Here is an 18,441-nt window from a genome sequence, read left to right on the forward strand (position 1 = left end):
GGAATAAACATTAACTTTTTTGGTGAGAGTGTGAGGGAGGGAAATATGGGTTGGGTTCTAATTTGTCTTTAAAATCGGTCGAATTATACTTTGAACTGATAGCTAGCGCTGTGAGTCGTTTACCAGCACTAATTTATCGTTGTAGTTGAATAATTCGAATAATTCCATGATTCGATAAGCCAATCGATAAGAACGAATGTTTCATTTACACATATCTAAACTAAAAAATTGATTTGACGAACGCGAAAAAGGGAGAAGTGAAAAATGTCCAAAGAAAAAGAGGACGGCGAAAAAAAGGAAATGGGGGAGGCAGATGGAAAATCTTCAAACAGCGATGAGTCAGATGAGTATCAATCAGCCGGCGAGGGTGACGATTCCGATCCACTTCCTCCGGAGCCCCAAACCAACACACACCTGTGCGAAGACCCCACACCCGAGCACACACCTACAGCAACAACGGAGCCCCTAGATGAATACACAGTGTATCCCATGCATCAAAGCGTTTTTGAGGATGACATCAAGACGTTGCAGCGCCGACTCCTCCTGCGCACCGCTCCGGATGAGATTGGCAGCAAAGACAAGCACGGTAATACGCCACTGCATTTAGCCGTTATGCTGGGCAGGAAGCATGCCGTGCGTCTGCTCCTGGCCAACAATGCCCCCGTCAGGGTAAAGAACAACGAGGGCTGGTCTCCTCTGTCGGAGGCCATCAGCTACGGGGACCGCCAGACAATCACACAATTGCTGCGCATGCTAAAGCTACAGTCCAGGGAGCATATGGAGAAGCGCCGGGAGAAACTGGTGAAGGCCCTCAGTCAGATGCAGGACTTCTACATGGAATTCAAGTGGGATTTCCAGTCCTGGCTACCGTTGGTGTCCCGCATCCTGCCCTCCGACATTTGCAGGCTATACAAGTCCGGGGCCTCCATTCGATTGGACACCACCCTGGTTGATTTCAATGACATGAAGTGGGAGAGAGGTGACATTTCGTTTCTCTTTCGTGGCGAAGCTCCGCCCAGGGAGGCCCTGGTCCTGCTGGACAACGAACAGGCGTGCTATCAGCGTTTGCGCCACGAGGAGGCCGACATGGAGGACGAAGTGGATGGGCTCATGTCAACCGACATAATGGCCACCCAAATGTCCACCAAAACGATCAACTTTGCCCGGGCGCAAAGCGGCTGGATTTTTCGCGCAAATCGCAAGGAACTCATTGGCGGTCAGTATCAATGTGAGCTCTATACCATACAGGGCCTGATCATAAAGCAGCGCAAGCGACGCGAGCATCTCTCACACGAGGATCTGCAGAAGAATCGCGCCATTATCGAGTCAATGAGGGGCTCAGTGGTGCAACCCGATAGGCGTCGCTCTAGCCTGACCAGCCAGACCACGACCTCGACCACTGACGGCGGTACCCCGGCAGCAACGAATGGCAATACCCAGACAGAGCTGCCACGCCGCAGCTCTTTACAAGCTCCTCCAGCCCCCGGGGTGACCTGGGATCAGTACTTGGAGGCTGCAGAAGGGCGGTGCCCGCGTTTGGGACGTCCACTCGTCAACAAGCAGTCCAGCAAGAGCCTGCGTGCCACGGTCGCTATGAGCACGGACTTTCCACTCAGCGTTGATATGCTCTTGGACGTCCTCGAGGTGGTGGCCCCCCTGAAGCACATCAACAAGCTGCGAAATTTCGTAACGCTCAAGTTGCCCACTGGATTCCCGGTCAAGATTGAGATTCCCGTGCTGCACACTGTGACGGCAAAGGTAACGTTCCAGAAGTTCGAGTTCACCAACAGCATCCCCGATAAAATGTTTGAGATACCGTCAAACTACTGGGAGGATGTGCGTCGCTTTCAGGACTTATGACCAAGCGACGCCGACGCAGACGCTGAAGCTGAAGCCGGATCCCAAACATTTTCGACGGGTACGCAGCATGGATCCCAAACTGGCCTCTACGTGGACCTGAACTCTTAGAGCAATGCGCGCAGACGTGTCTGCAGCAGAGCTACACCGAACGTATGCGTATACCCCGCTCCCCTCCCTATCCTTGCCACTCCCTCGCATAGATCGTGTTGTATATTTCGCTGACAAAATCCCAAATTGCTCTCGAGCCGTTTTGCATTTGTATGTTTTCGTAGTTTTAAGAGAATTTATTGGCAGAATTTAAACAATGCAAGGCCTGTCTCTGGTCTGGTCTGCACCAAATTCATTCGTTACGCTGAAGTTAAGGATACTTTCCATTAAGGGTCGCTTACTAAATTAAATGACTAAGTGATTGCCCTGAAAATTTCAATTTTTCGCCCACAATTTGTTATGTACTTCCATGTATAATTTGTTTGTCGATAATTCTGCCTGTTTTAGAAAGGGCACAAACCTGTGTATTACGTATTATTTAGTATCCAAGTATTTATCGTAAGATACATCTGTACTGCACTTGGAACATTCTGCATTGAATCGCACCTGTTTCATGGGCCCCTAGACCTAGACCAATTGCATTAGTTGGAATGAATCATTTTCGTAATTGTTCAAGGTAGCAAAAGGAGCCCCAAGGCTGGGGTCTTGTATCCGAAAACAGCTGCTAGTTTGTGAAAACCATATATTTCTGTCCAGTCCTGTCCTATAAATTGCCTTTCTTATCGTACACTAATCGCCGCATAGTATAAAAAATTAATCTATCACTTTTTCGAAAGAATGAGATAGAAAACGAAGGCAGCAAATCATTCAAAGTCCATCATAATCAAAATGTAGTTAGTTCAATTGACCAGGCGTCGATCATAAGCAGAGTGTTCCACATCAATTGCATTATTTTATTTATCATTGCATTCTGTTTCATTTTTAGTTACATTTTAAATGTATATTTTTAAGGTTCTTAAAGTGAGGCGTATATCAATGTCCTGCATCCCACACCCTATCCAAAAAGAGTCTGCATCAACGAGAACGCATAGTAAAATATATTGGGTTTTTTTTTTAAATATGCTACAAGATGTACAAGAAAAACGTCCGTCAACATTTTACCAAACAATATGAATAATCGCCCAGAGTATTTAAAAAGTGCGCAAAAGTAAAGCAGCTTCACAAATCAAATAAAACTAAATATATACAAACAGATCCATATACAATGTGTGCATGCATGTAGTTCCATATTAGCCAATTATTTTAAACTGTAAAAATAGTGTTTGTACTCGTGTTTCAGCAAGGGCAGACAGGCCGCAAAAAATCGTTTATTTGTGTAATACTGCCATTGTTTCTCTTTTGGGCACAATATTCTGTTTTGTTTTTTTATACTTTTCCACCAGACCGGGAATATAATAAAAAAAAATCAAACGAGAACCGAAAACGTTAAGTAAAACATTTGATAAACTGTAATCCCAAACACACAACAAAAGCTAAAAAGAATCTGTTGAGCCAACGGATATAACAAAAATTGTATGTGTATTTTATTAGTGGAGGAAAGATAAAGATATATTTATACATGTCAACGACACTACCCTAATTCTTGAATATATATGTATACACCAACAAATTTAAAAGCTGTAAATGTGCAACAAAATTACAATTGTTTTATTTATGATGGGAAATTCGAATTTAAAATGCGCGCCATAGATAGTGCTGTGCAACGAGGTTTACATTTTTAGGTGCTGGGCATTTTCCAGCACTACTCATCGCTGGACCAGCTGTTTTTTAAATTTTTTTTTTTTTTTTGGGGGGTTTTTTTTTTTTTTTTTTAGAATAGAGTGTTTTTGTGGAGATTTCCCCTCATTTTCGTGGTGTGGCAGCATGCTGCTGAAATTTTTCCCATACAAAATCAAATGTATCTTACGGGAACGCGTATGGAATGAAGATTCATTGTTGCGTCATTCCTACGTGTTCCCGTAAGATGCAATTGATTTGTATGGGAAAAATTTCAGCAACATGGGGAAATGAAGTAGCAGCATTGTTGTGCAAATTTGGCACGAAATGAGCAACAATTTGCATACCTTGGGAAAATAGATATTATGGACTTGAGATATTGTTTGTAATTACAGGCTCCAATTAATGCCGAAACAAGTCAGTCTCTTTTTTAAAGACATAAACGAAATTTTGTAGCTCACGGGTACAAATAATAGGTATCAGAACCGGGATAAATGTACATATGTATATATGTATATAAAACAAAACATATGCATTAATAGGTAAAAAACATGTCAATCTAGTATAAAATCATAAATAATGTTTCAATGGAGCTTGGAACAACAAAATTAGCATCAATTAAAAGAAATAAGGTATACAAAAGTACATACGCATAAAAGAAACTTGGTTGACCAGCAACACTGACGTCACATTTAGTCAACATTTACGTTTTATGCTTTGGCCGCTTTTGTTTGAACCTTAATATGTAAACAATCCAATGAAAAATAGTTCTGAAAGCTAGCCAATCCTAAACAAAATTTATTGAGGAATTGGATAAAATAATTTTTTTAGGGCTGAGAGTCCCAGCTAGCTAGTAATATTAAACGGAATATCAAAATCGAGGAATATCAACGTTGAATGAATTGAAAAACAATCGATACTATCGTGATAGCTATAATAAATATTAAAAAACCATTGAAACCTTTTAGGAACTTGTCCATTGTAAAAATTAGATGCCACCTGTCGATTTCTTTACAAATGTGTCTTCGTATCTTATAGCAGACAATCCAAACATATTAAAAGCGCAACGACTGTAGCTCGATACTATCATGATAGTCTCAAAACCATCGATAGTAGAGGCTAGCAGCAAAATATTGAAACTATCGATAGTGCCCTCGATGGTTTGACACCTCTAGGACCAGCTGTTTGACTCACCATCTGCAAAAAAGAAAAGGAGAATTTTGCTTTTAAAAATCTATACAAGCACACGCCACGCTAAGAACGAAGATGATTGTGTCGCGCTTGGCATTTCCACTCCAGGCTGCATTGCAGCAGGCCCGCAAGGCTGCAGGCAAACCCAGCAACAGCATCATCCAGCGTCGCCACATGTCGATCTATTACCGTAGTGGAGCACTCAAGCCAAAACCCGAGGAGATGCCATTCGGACTGTTCGCCATATTTTGTGCCGTTATACCAGGACTACTAATTGGCGCCACCATAAGCCAGAATGTGGCCAACTTTTTGGAGGAGAACGATCTGTTTGTGCCCTCCGATGATGACGACGATGAGGACTAAATCCAACCAAGCTTTCCCACTGACCAAGTGGGAGTCTGCCCTAGTCGGGATGAGTAACCACAACCAATGGTTGTTCATCCTCTTTCGAAAAAACGTGCACTCAGCCAAATGTTTATTCATCTATTAGCTATTTATTCAATGTAAATCTCTACTCTTAAGATCCCAAGTTATGACATTTTATACTCTTGTTTGTATTTACTTACCAAATCCTGCTTTAAAATGTTTCAATGTTATGTTCTATGGATAATACCGATACGCTGACGAATGTTAGATCAATAAATCAAGTTTATTCAACTATCATAATTAAATATTCCCCAAAATAATTGACAATCTCCGTGGGCTAATTAAAACATATGTACATATATACCATACCGCCCACATACATATGCCGTTTCCCCCAATAAGTATTTTACGAAAGAAAGCAATTTTTTTTGCCGAAGTGGAATTTTATTGTAATTAAATTTGGGTGTAAAAAGGTTTTTCTCATTATTGAATTTTGCTCTCTGGCGACTATTACAATGCACTCAAATAATTGTAATTTCTGGGATTGCTTCAAATTTCAACAATTCTATTTTCTGAATTATACAAATTGTGGTTTACATATATCGCTTGAATACATATATATCTGCTATATATATAAGTGGTGTTGTGTGGTTTTCTTTTATTTAGTGAAAAGTAAAAGGTTTCTCTCCAGCAAATCTCTGAAATATTTATCTTCCAGTTCGGGTTTTTGGGTGTTTTTTTTTTAGTTGATTTTCCTTTCTTGTTCTTGGTTTTGTTTGCGTTTTTTAAATATTTTGCATTTATTGCGTATAAATGTTTTTTGTATTTTGCAATTTTTTCAAAGATTTTTTTATTTTTAGTTTGTTTAATAAAAAAATATGAATTTCACATCCCCGACCGACACTTGGAGGCGTGGGTGACCTGACCTATCTGTTTGCTTTTAATATATCGTATGAATGGTGTAAAAACAGTATTTATTTATATTCAATAATCTTTTTTCTCGCTATAACAGAAGTCTGAACGCAATTAAGGACCCTGGCGATCGCCTAGCCCGTGGTGATCGTTCGTTAAATATTTTGCAAATTGTAATAATTGTGTGTGTGGGGCTCCCCTTTTCTCGGATAAACGTAAAATCCGGCTTGCAATTTGCCTCTACTTCTACCTGTTGTAGTCTCTTTCATCCCATCAGTATGCTGCCTCCATACGGGGGTTGCGCTTTAGCGCTTTTCTTGTATTTCTTTGTGTTTTTGTTTTGTTTCCATATATGTTTTGTTTTAATATGTGTGGTGTGGTTTGTGTGTTTGTGTGTGTGTATATATATTTTCTTTTTTTTTATCTTTTACATAGTTTTGCAATTTTTTTGTTGGTTTTTCCACTTGTTTTTTATACGCGTTGTGTTCATTTTTCAACATATTTTCTCTCTGCTCTTGGTATTTGTATTTTTCTATCTTTTTTAAAGTAGCAAAAACTTGACTCTCATATTCTTGCGGCTTGCGTTTTCCCTTTTCTGCGCATCTTTCTTTTCTATTCTTTTGTGTTCTGCTCGCAGTTTTCTTTCACATTTTTTCGTTTTTTATTTTGACATTTTTGCAATTTTTTTGTGTTGTTTTCTTTACTTTTTTAAAAGTGTGTGTGGATCTCTCGCTTCGCTTCTTTCGCTTTTTCTAAACACAAAGCTTTTTTAAAGTTTTGATTTGAGAAATAAAGAAAATAAAATTACATTTCGCTTTCGTGTTGGTGTTGTTGTTCTTTGTTGTTGGTAAGTGTGGAACGAAAAAGTTTACGACAAAAAAAGGTTGAAAAAGCTAGAAACTGGTCGGCATTTGCACGTATCGTGTATCGGATTATCTTTCTAAAATCTAATCTCTTTGCTTTAATTGTGTTTATTTTGCATTTATTTTTTACGCATACAAAATAGAATTGAAACAATTTAAGCAATGCCAAAAAATAAATGTTCAATTCGCATTTGTTTTTTCTTTCGGTTTCCATTGTTTTTCTGTAAAAGTGGAAAAATTGATATATTGAAATCGCTTTGCTGAATTCGTGTGTTTCTTGCTTTTCTTCCTTTTTTCTTCGTGTACTTGCGTAAATGCGTTCGAAATTAAATGATTCTTTTAAGTGGTTTCTGGTATTGAGAAAAAGCGGCTGGAGCTCTTCACGCTCCAACCCCTTAGTTGTTCTGTGCTGTGTGTTAATTTGTTGTCCTTGGAAGCGTACATTTTTTTGCACGAGAATCATTGAATGCGAATTGTTGTTGTTAATGAATTGAAAGTAAAGAGGAAAACTGTAAGAGAATTAAATTAAAATTAGAAACTTCCCCAAGGCTCAAAGGCTTGAAAATACATACTTTTTTGGGTGTCGAGTGTTTTTTGTAAAATTTTCATCCGCTTTTGTGGTTCGAGTTTAGTTAGCGGGCTCGCTAACGCGATGCACCTGGAGCACGGCGACGGCTTCCTCCACCTTGGCCTTAAGGGCCTCCTGATCCTCCAGCATGTGCAATAGCTCAGAGTTCTCAATCTCCAGCAACATGCCAGTGATCTTTCCGGCCAGGGCTGCGTGCATGCGCTCAATCATCGGATACAAGCGCTCGCCCAGGATCTGTTTCTGCTCCTGTGGCTTGGCATTGGCCAACAATGAGGCAATGAGCTTCTCAGAGTCTGAAAGGAGTGAGAATAGAAGTAATAACGCGTGTCCAGTCCACCAAGGTTGTTGTTCAACTTACTCTTTCCCTGCAACTGCTGCGGCATGGGCTGGGCCTGCTGCATCTGCTGCACCGGGGGATTGCGCATGTTCGATGTGTACTTGTAGCTGGGACCACGCTGCTGGGCACCGCCAGCAATCTGGGCACCAGCGATTTGCAAGTTGGTGGCAGCCACTGTCTGCTGGCCGGTGATGGCTCTGGCTCCAGTGTTGCGCATGTTGTTGGCAGCCGCGGCAGCAGCGGCGGCATGCGTGCCCTGCACCTGCTGTGGCTGGGCACCACGTGCACCGGCTGCAGCCGAACGGAACTGTGTGGGCACCGCTCCGGCTGCACCCTGGAAGCCTCCAGCAGCGGCGGCGGCAGCGCCGGCCTGCACGCTCTGCACGGTGGCAGCTGGGCGTACCTGAGGAGCCCAGCGAGGGGCGTTGCGCATTTGGGCTGGCATCTGGGGACCGAAGAAGCGCTGGCCCGGAGGTATGGTCGGGACAAAGAAGCCGCCAGTGGTGTTGGGCTGGAACATCTGTCCAAGCTGCTGCATGCGCATGCCGGTCATGTGGCGCATGTACTGTGAGGCGAGGTGAGCCTTGCGCTCCTCCTTCCTCTGGGCCAGGGCCACGTACAGAGGCTTGCTTCCGATCACGCGGCCATTCAGTTCTGTCACAGCGCATGTGGCTTCATTGGGCGAAATGAAGCAGACGAAGCCAAAGCCCTTGGAGCGGCCCTCCTCGTCGGTCATGACCTTGGCCGAGGTAATTGTGCCGTACAAGGAGAACTCCTTGCGCAGACGCTCATCGTCAATTGTGTCGTCCAAGTTCTTGACGTACAAGTTGACGCCAAAGACAGAGTCGTGACGCTTCTTCTTCAGCTCCTCGAACTTGCGCTTTAGCTCCTGCTGGCGCTCAGCCTTTTTCTGGGCGCGAGCCACATACAGGGATTTGCTCTCGCCCATATCCTTGCCGTTGAGGGCCTGAACGGCGGCTTCAGCTGCCTCTGTTGTTTCGTAGGCCACGAATCCGAAGCCCTTGCTTTTGCCATCTTCCTTAGACATGACCTACAAAGGGAAATGGAATTAGAATTGGATACGATACGGATAAGCCGTTGGCGGATACACTTACCTTATAGCTGGTGATCTTTCCATATGGCTCAAAGAATTCCTTGAGCTTCTCGTCGTCAAACTCTTCGGTGAAGTTCTTCACGTAGACGTTGGTGAAGAGTTTGGCCTTCTCGCCCAGCTCCTTCTCGCGCTCCTTGCGAGGAATGAATTTGCCCACGTAAACCTTCTTGCCGTTGAGCAACATGCCGTTGACTCTGTCGATGGACATGTTTGCTGCCTCCTCAGTCTCGAAATGGACAAAGCCATAGCCCTTGGAATTGCCCTTCTCATCGATGGCGACCTTGCAGCTCAGAATATTGCCGAAGGCGGAGAAAGTGTCGTAAATGGCTTTGTTATCGATGCCCTTGTCCAAGTTCTTGATGAACACATTGCCAACGCCGGAGCGGCGCAGTGAGGGATCGCGCTGAGACCACATTATGCGAATGGGTTTGTTGCGGATCAAGTCGAAATTCATTGTGTCCAGAGCACGTTCAGCTGTGAATGAAATAACGTGATAGTTTCAACTTTATTATCTTCTGATCCAAAAGTCAAAGAATATTGTAAATGACATTTGGTGCTCTTGTGACTCTTCTACTTCTGCCCCGGCTATGCTCGAAAGCAGCCTAGTGCATGGTAAGTCAAGCCTGGACTTTAATCTGGCAACTTTGAATCTTAGTCGGATCAACGAGGGTTACTAGATTGACCAACCAATGGGTAGAAGTTGCTATTATTCCGGATATAGGTACTACAGGATACTCTGTGTAATGCCACCTGCTGGCCCCTCTGGTCCCGGCCGTCGGTCCCTGCCCCGGGTCCCCTATCTGTCGTGGCTAAGGCCCATCTACTGGTAAGTCGCTTCCCCTCTGGCAACTTTGAATCTTAGTCGGATCAACGAGGGTTACTAGTTTGACCAACCAATGGGTAGAAGTTGCTATTATTCCGGATATAGGTACTACATAATACTCTGAATGTAATGCTTCTACTTCTGTCGATGGCATAAGGACCCATCTACATGGTAAGTCGCTTTCCTTCCTCTGGCAACTTTGAATCTTAGTCGGATCAACGAGGGTTACTAGTTTGACCAACCAATGGGTAGAAGTTGCTATTATTCCGGATATAGGTACTACATAATACTCTGAATGTAATGCTTCTACTTCTGTCGATGGCATAAGGACCCATCTACATGGTAAGTCGCTTTCCTTCCTCTGGCAACTTTGAATCTTAGTCGGATCAACGAGGGTTACTAGTTTGACCAACCAATGGGTAGAAGTTGCTATTATTCCGGATATAGGTACTACATAATACTCTGAATGTAATGCTTCTACTTCTGTCGATGGCATAAGGACCCATCTACATGGTAAGTCGCTTTCCTTCCTCTGGCAACTTTGAATCTTAGTCGGATCAACGAGGGTTACTAGTTTGACCAACCAATGGGTAGAAGTTGCTATTTATTATTTATTACTATTATTTAGCAGGACCAACCCATTGCCGCCTCGCCCTAACCTCCCATTAGGAGTTCAGTAAACTGGTTGGAATGCTCCAAGCTTTCACAGAGCAACGTAATCAGTGCCATTCCCTCCCCCTCGAGCTCAGCGCCCATTGTGCGCTTAATTCAATAAATATAATATGAGCGACGGACACAACCAAAACGAAGAAGCAGCTGCAGGCGGCAGCTACATATGCGCAGTGAAAGTTTGTTTTCTTATTGTAAAAACAAGATTTCCATAGGCGAAAGGGGGAGACGAGTAAGGCGGTTCGGTTCAGTGACATGTCAAGAATTTGGAAGTGTGTTAATGAATAAAAGCGGAAAAGGCATGAATGGAAACGTGCCATATGAAAGTGAAAGCAAAACAACAAAAATCAAAATAATTCGGCAATCAAAAAGAGCATGCAGAAATTTAACCATTGGAATATAACCTAAAATAATAGCGAGTCGAAATGGTTTAAACAATCAACACATGTTTATGGGAGAGCTCAACACATACGCGAACGCACACATACACGAACACGGAAAGATATTGACAATTGGGCGCATGGCTGTGTGCGTGAGTGTTTGTGCCGCTTGGAAACAACACAAAACAGAAAGAAAAAAATCCAGGCGAACGATGGAGGAACACAATGGTGCGGGGTGGGGCTGTGATAAGCACGCTGCGAACCCATATTATGCGATAGTCATAATTGCATATTTTCAGCATGGAGGCTATTCAGAAGTTTCTAGTCGAATGGATGATTGGCAAAAGCCAGCTGTTTTTGCCTCCCCTTTTTCACTTTCTTTCCATCTACAACAACACACAACTGGAATTGACATGCTCACATACACAAGCACACATTCACACACAGTTAGCAGGCGAAGATTCAGGGTTCATGTTATGAAATACTAGCATTATTTTAGACGAATGGAAATTCTATGTTCGTTTACACTCTGAAACGTGGACCCGTATGTACGTTTTCAAGAGTTTTGGCAAGTAATCTATATGGCCATATTGAAACCAAAACCACGGTTGCCTCGTCATATGTACGGCTGTTTGTGTGTGTGTGCAAAAATTGCACACGTGTTTTCTTTGTTTCGTGCGGGAGGGAGAACGTAGTGACGGTCGCGGGTGCAGTGCAATTATGTGCACATTACTTTACTGCCTTTGTGGCGGATTACTCACCATCGGCTGGCTGCTGGAAGTTCACGTAGGCATAACCCAATGAGCGACGGGTAATCACATCGCGGCAGACGCGTATGGACAGAACTGGACCTGCAGTCGAGAACTTCTCAAAAAGTCCAGCTTCGTTGATATCCTGGTGCAGATCACCGACGTATAGTGAGGCCATATTTGGTGATCAGGTCTACCTGCAATTTAAATAAATTAATTTTACTCTTTCACATATAAATTTCTGGTTTTTTTTATGTTCGAACCGGATGGATTCGTCGAGGCAGGGCAGAGAAATAGAAAGAAGGAAAAAAAGCGGCGTGGCTTTTGCTCTTCGATTCGTCTTTCTGTCTGTGTGTGTGCATGTGTGGCAACTCTGACGCATGTGACAGTAGAATGGGTCGACATGGCAACACTGCATGTGCTTTGTTGTTGCCCTGGCCCGCTTCGTCTAGCACCAATACTACCAAACACACTCGTGTAGAAAAAATTCCACACACACACACACACGCAATTGGACACACGTTTTGGCTCGTCGAAAATATTAGATTTAGCTTAAATTTCACCAAAATATTCGAACGTCACCACGGGGCTGGGCCCTTTCACGCGTTTCAAAGCCAAATTTCACGTTTTCACATCGCCATCTTGCGTCGACGTCGATGTTAAACGAGCCACATTTCACAAGAAAAATTCCGCATTCTCTGCGCCTCTCCTCTGCTTCGTACGTCTTTTCACTGTCCTGTCCTGTCCCTATTTCTGGTACTTACGCTTAAACACTTGCTCGAATTTTTTGCTACTTTTTACAATTTTTTTTGTTACTTTTTATGTTTTTAATTTTTTTTTTATTTTTTAAGGTTTTTTTCTTCACAAAAAATATGTGATAAGCCGTGTGCTAAGCGAATCCACGACCGCTCACCAGTGTGACCGCGGATATACGATAAACTATACCCTCTGACCCTCAGAAATATACCGAAATATACCATCTCATTTTCAAAATATACCGTAAATATACCGAGTAAAATCGTAATCCTCCATTTTGATATTCTATTTAAGATAACTAGTTAGCAGTCTCAGCATTTAACATATAACTTTGTCCGAATGATGAATTAATTTTCTACAAGATTCGTTTGGCAGCATGGTCCCTATGGTACCTGTATATTCAGAAAATATCGATAGCTGGAACGATTTGGCGGTGACAACCTCTGGATGTTTATCCAGCTCATCTCTACGGTGGAAATACCGCTGGGCGGTTTCGACACCCCCACCCACCGAATACTGATCTTAATCAAAATAAAGACCACTTTGGACAATAAAATCAGACAATTGACCGTCAGTTGTCTCCGTTGCAAATTCCATGTAGCAGTTTTTTCTCGGATTGTCAGTTGAGTGCGCAAGCGCATGCAATTTCAATATTTATTTTGCTTTCAATTAGTTTTCAGGCCCCCCGCCCCCTTCAACATTGGCTTAATTGAAAGAAATTGGCGGTTTTGGTTGGTGGTTTAAGAGAACTCCCACAAAGTCCACAGGCCACACTAGGTGTTCACACTTTATTGGTGTTCCCCTTCTTTTTTTTTAAACTTACCTAGTTCAGAGATAACAGGCTACGGGAGCTTCTTGAGCACTCGCACAACAGCTCAATTGATCAACTTTTTGTGGGATTAATAACACTTTACTTGGACACAGTTTTCGTTTTTTTTGTTTTTTCTTTTGTACGAAATAAGCAACAAAAAAAAAAAGAGTAAAAGAATTAACTGTCAACGACCGAATTCATAAATAAATTTTTTTTTGTAGTTTTTCCGGCAATAAACCAGTTTTTTATGTTTTTACACTCCGTGCTATCCTGTTGGGATACGGGTACCTAATGAAGGGTCCTAGCCAAAATTGACAAGACGTAAACTAAAATGTCAAAATATGGCCTACTTGGGTGGTTCCAAAAACGGAAGGATCATGAACAAGGAGCATGCTCTTCGAAACATTTATTTGGGCATTATATACTTTACAAATTTTCATAATTTGTTCCATTTTAGTCTAATCATAATATAAGTCTGCAATGCGCGAATGCATGAGATTTAGTTTGCGTTCAACTCGATTTTGATTTCGTGTAGCTTTTAATACTTAAACGTTATGTGTGTGCTTTTTTTCATATATGTATGTATGTTTGTATGTATTTCTTAGTCATGAAGTTTCGTCTAGTGTATGGATAGATTATTATTAGGTGCATTATAACTAAATTTCTTTAATTTTGTATGGTATACCTCAAGTATTTTTTGTATGCATAACATAATTCGTTGAGAGTGGCTTCCTTGTCCCTCCAACATATGCACGTACGAGTATGTATATTTTTCGAAAATATACACGGGCTTTATCTAGACAGTGCTCAACTGAATCAATTTCTGATTGAAGAATATACATTACTTAATACGTTTTCTTTCAGCAAAGATTTTTACATTAGCTTTCAGTTAAATCTTCTAATACTGTGCCAATTGTGTGGTTAATTTATACTCTTTTCGTTGCAACAATTAACTGCCATTGCACAATAAAAACCTGTATTAAGTTGCGTTTTTTGCATTTTGTCGTTCTAAAATTACATCGTTTTGAATGCTGACCCAATATTTTGAACATTCTTTAGCTAATTTGGCAGTGGATCGATAATCAACTTTAAACAGTAACAAAAATAATGATAGAGTGGCCCAAAGCTGGCAGCAAACATTCCCTTCCGTCTTAAACAATTCAAAAAAGAAAACCATAAACAAAATGATAAAAACTATAATCTAGGTGGATCTAAGTCAAATGCCAAAAGCTTTAGAATCCATTTGTCGTTGTCGCTGCATCGCCACCCCATTCCACAAGGTACTGAACCTGACCATTTCCCATGCGGCGCTTGGCACGAATGGCAAACGATTCGCCGGCATCAATCCGATTCATGGCTCCTCCAAAGTACTTGTTCACAGACTGCTTTAGATCCAATATCGAATGTCCATTGCCAGCACTGCTGCTTCCACTGGTTGCCGTCGAGCTGATGGAATTCCTGCGACTCTCGATGGCAGAGCTGCGAGCGGATTTTCGCGGCCGCTGGCGCAGCAGCCGGCCATGCGTGGGCTTATCTGGCGGCGGCGCTGGCGGCAGCAAATCTTTGGCATATAAGGGAAAGTATGGGTTCGATAGAGGATTGATGGTCGTGGTATTGATAATCTGTGTAGTAGGAGACAAGAAAACAAATGATTATGATTCCATTATATCGTATTTGCTTTGTTCGCGGTTCTGCTCTTACCTCGACGGCTGTAGTCATGCGGCGATTGCGACGCTTGCGCACCTCCTGGTTGGGGCCCTATGGTTATATCTTTGGCACTCAGTCTTCGCTTTATGGTGCGCACGACGCGCGGCTGATCCATTCCGCCTCCCTTTAGCTTAAAAATGCTGTTGATGACGCCAGCGACACCAATGCCCGTTCCCGTTCCCAGCCCGTATGCCAGGCCTTTTTTCACTTGCGTCGATTTCTTGGGTGTGGCCATTAGAAAAGGATTGTTGCGACCTAGAAAATTGACTGGCGGCGGAATAATGAGGTCCAGGGAGCTGGTGCCTCGACTGCTGCTTGAATTTTCATCGGACGAAAGATCACAGTGGTTGCGGCTGTTGTCGTAGCGCCTAGACAAGTGGAAGGCCTTTCGTTTGCGGCTGCTCTTGGCGTTCGGCTGCGGTGGAATAGGAGCTGGCAACTTGCCATGTTCACCATCGTTGGCATTATCATCGGCTAGGTCGAGTGTGTCCACAGTAACGCGGTGGTCCTGCTGAAGCTCCTGCACTACAGGGATTTTGTTGGCTTTCTTTTTCGCTTTCTCAATGATCTGCTTTATGGGTATCTCATCCTCGCTGGTGTTGGTCGCGTCATCCTCATCCGTACGGAACTCGTACACATCTTTGGAGACACTCTCTTCCCTGGGCATTAGCAATATGTTGAACCTGTTCACCAGCACCTCATCACAGATCTCCTCGTGTGATTGCAGCCACACTTTTGGTGTCACGGGTGGCCCACTGTGCCTCAGGGCAAAAAAGTTTGGAGCCCGCTTGAACTCGCGTCCGCACACAAATCTCTCCGTGTGATCCTTCAACGTTTGCTTGAGGCGCTCCATTAGCGCCGTCTCTGGCAGCGTCTTCCATTGCTCGGATATGGGCAGCTTGTGGCGCTGTTCGAGTACGAATGGCCAGATGTCCTTTAGCAGATGATGGTACTTCTGGTGCTGATGCTTGCGCAGATTATAGAGCGCAATGTGGAGCATATCCACCCAGTCGATTTGCAGTCGTCGCACATATTCCACGCCATCGTTGCACACCGTGCAGCAGAATACAAAAAATCTGTAAGAGAAATTAAATTACATTCTGGGTCCCAGTGAAGAAGGTGAAAATCGTTATCCTTACGTGTCGCCCCGCAGCAGTTTTTCCTTAAAGTTCTGCATGCAGTGAGTGTGGAACCAGTTCTGGCATTTGCAGCACTGCAGCATGTTGTGATCGAATTTTCCCGGCTTGCCGCAGTAGCAGTAGATTTGCTCCTCGTTGACCCTATGCTTCTCATCCCAGCTGAGTTTATCCGCCTGCGTAACGAATCAATAATAGTCAATAACCCTTTTGCAATTATCTTCTCTCTGTATGATCTACTCACATGATAGGGCAACTGACGGCAAATTCCTGGAGGCTTCTTCGTTGTTTCATAATTCAATGGCTGTTGCATTTTCATGGGCTTCACACAGCGTTTGCAACTCCAAATCCCACTGCCATTGGCTATTTCGGTGGTGCAGCCACGATGGTAGCCACGGCCACAACGTTCGCATATTTCAACGACATCTTGTAGGTTCAAGCGCTTGCAGGCCACACACATGGGCCCACTATCGGCGGCATTGGAGGGTTCCGAGCTACTGCCGGCGCCTCCACCGCCGCCTGCAGAGCCGCCGCCCAGCTTGCGTAGCTTTTCCGGCTCGTGCCACTGTTCCGATTGATCATCAAACCGGATCAGAAACTGATCTGGTGTTTCCCCCACGATGGTTCCCAAATAGAGCCTCCCATCGTCACACTTAACGAACACATCCTCCTGTAGGGAGTAGCTAATAGCGGGGGGCGGTGGCGTTGGAGGTGTCGGCGGCGCTGAGTCGATGCTCTTGAAGCTCGGCTTCATTTGGCTCGACACTTTAAGCAGCGTCGGTCCGGGTGTGGGTGTAGGTGGTGGTGGAGGTGAGGGCGAAGACTTTCCCGGAGAACTCATTGTCTCTGGTGTGGTTGGCGGCGTGTGAGGTGTCGTTGTGGTGGAGTCCGGTTCATCTATGACTATTACAGCGGCAGAGGTGGTCGTCCCTCCACCATAGCTGCTGCTGGAAACCGAACTGCTGCTACTGCTACTGCTATCGGCCGTACTGCTGTCAATGAGGGGCAGGATAGCCTGGGCCTTGTGCTGGATAGCTGGGATGATGGGTGAAGGCTGCTGGGCCGTGCCGAGAGATGTTGTGAGGTTGGTGCTGGCGGCGTCTGAATAGAGATTGTTAATGCATATGTTGATGCGGTCCAGGACCACTGTGGGCGGCGGCTGGTTGTGGGAAGCATGGCTCACGGGCTCCCGGGTCGGCAGTGGCGGCTGTTTGCCTGCCACCAGGCCTTGGTTCAGCTGGCGAGGCGGTAGTGCTCCCGCCTGGCGTGATGGAAAATAGTAGGATTGAACGGGAGCATACAACTGGCGATGTTCCGGCGATGATTTATTAAGACTGTACACACTGGGAGCTGTCGATATAATGCGTATGTTGTTGGCCTTAAACGGGTTGGAAGCAGCAGTGGACGAGCTGGCAGCCTGCTGCTTGGTCGGAGGGTTCTGCTGGCCATAGCTGTTGTTTATCTGTATGCTTCTGGGATGCGTTGGCTGCGTTGTGGTTGCATAATATCGCTTCGGGCCATTGGCAGAGCCTCCGCCAGTGGCGATGCCCTGCGTGGATGGCAGGATCTGGTAAGTCATCCATTGGGGCTGCTGTACATTCTGCTGCTGCGGCAAGTAGCTGTAGGCTGGAGCTGGAGTGGGAACGGGCGCTGGTCCTGAGAGGGGGGGAGGCTGCTGCTGCAAGTACGGCTGGGCAACATTTTGTGGTGTGTGCTCATGTTGCATGTGAAAATGGTTGTTCATCATTGCTGTTGTGTGAGTTTTATGTGCGAATTATTGTGCGCAGTCTTTTCTGGAAAGAAAAGGAAGCATCCTTTGATTAGAGCAGCCGGCTTTTCTTCTCGTTTCCTTCTGCGCTTGATTAATTATCACCGGGCTCAGCAGCAATCTGGCGCCTTTTTCAATCAATTTGTTGTTGCTTCGTCTCAATACACGCTCACTCAGATTACACGTATAGAGGTCTAGAAGCGGGCCCTTTTGTATTCTGTCTTTCTACCTTCGTATTTTCACACCACACACACGACGGGACACATTTTCAAATGCGATGTTACCCACCTTTTAGTGTGTTTCAACACTTGGATTAAATTAGCAATGCATTGGAATACATTTAGATGCAGGCTTTAAGTATAGTTGTGCCTTAATACAAGCAAAAATCCACTAAAACAATCACTTGCGGCAATTAAAACTTTTTTCCAGCACACTGTGTTGGCAAATGCCCAACGACCAGTGCTGTGCAGCGAGTAGCTGCAGCGTTATCGGTGGGATTAAAATAAAGTAAAAGCCGGAACAAAATGCAAGGGCGTAATTTCTGTACTGCATTTCTAATGCCAAACTAAATTAAAATTTATAATTAAGTTCAGAAAAAATGGGGTCAAAATTCAAATAATTGAGCGCCAGAATATGCCAGACGAAT

The 18,441-nt window shown here is 44.0% G+C and overlaps 4 protein-coding genes across 6 annotated transcripts; 2 read left to right on the plus strand and 2 right to left on the minus strand.

The window, feature by feature from the left end:
- Positions 1–189: 189 nt before the first annotated feature.
- LOC111078502 (ankyrin repeat domain-containing protein 13C) lies at positions 190–3,487 on the plus strand. Its single transcript, XM_022373206.2, has one exon. The coding sequence runs from the start codon at positions 265–267 to the stop codon at positions 1,858–1,860; it is 1,596 nt and encodes a 531-aa protein (XP_022228898.2). The 5' UTR covers positions 190–264; the 3' UTR covers positions 1,861–3,487.
- A 1,380-nt stretch (positions 3,488–4,867) lies between these two features.
- On the plus strand, positions 4,868–5,576 carry LOC111078524 (essential MCU regulator, mitochondrial). The gene has a single exon (XM_022373240.2). The coding sequence runs from the start codon at positions 4,891–4,893 to the stop codon at positions 5,176–5,178; it is 288 nt and encodes a 95-aa protein (XP_022228932.2). The 5' UTR covers positions 4,868–4,890; the 3' UTR covers positions 5,179–5,576.
- A 1,038-nt stretch (positions 5,577–6,614) lies between these two features.
- LOC111078521 (polyadenylate-binding protein) lies at positions 6,615–13,301 on the minus strand. Of its 3 annotated transcripts, none has more exons than XM_041593060.1 (6): positions 13,197–13,301; positions 11,630–11,814; positions 8,998–9,470; positions 7,904–8,933; positions 7,529–7,838; positions 6,615–7,465 (listed from the first exon to the last, which is right to left on the minus strand). In XM_041593060.1, the coding sequence occupies exons 2-5, from the start codon at positions 11,793–11,795 to the stop codon at positions 7,585–7,587; spliced, it is 1,923 nt and encodes a 640-aa protein (XP_041448994.1). In that variant the 5' UTR covers positions 11,796–11,814; positions 13,197–13,301; the 3' UTR covers positions 6,615–7,465; positions 7,529–7,584. The 3 variants fall into 3 exon arrangements, with proteins under 3 accessions (XP_041448994.1, XP_041448992.1, XP_041448993.1); XM_041593058.1 differs by lacking the exon at positions 13,197–13,301 and adding an exon at positions 12,382–12,544; XM_041593059.1 differs by lacking the exon at positions 13,197–13,301 and adding an exon at positions 11,881–11,964.
- A 402-nt stretch (positions 13,302–13,703) lies between these two features.
- LOC111078519 (polycomb protein Pcl) lies at positions 13,704–18,251 on the minus strand. Its single transcript, XM_022373229.2, is given in 6 exon segments — positions 13,704–14,806; positions 14,886–14,942; positions 14,944–15,967; positions 16,031–16,203; positions 16,272–17,815; positions 18,084–18,251. Coding segments are annotated over 5 exon segments (3,147 nt in total). The 5' UTR covers positions 17,775–17,815; positions 18,084–18,251; the 3' UTR covers positions 13,704–14,416.
- Positions 18,252–18,441: the final 190 nt, after the last annotated feature.

Source organism: Drosophila obscura, unplaced genomic scaffold (assembly GCF_018151105.1).
Source record: "Drosophila obscura isolate BZ-5 IFL unplaced genomic scaffold, ASM1815110v1 contig_186, whole genome shotgun sequence".
Taxonomy (NCBI): domain Eukaryota; kingdom Metazoa; phylum Arthropoda; class Insecta; order Diptera; family Drosophilidae; genus Drosophila; species Drosophila obscura.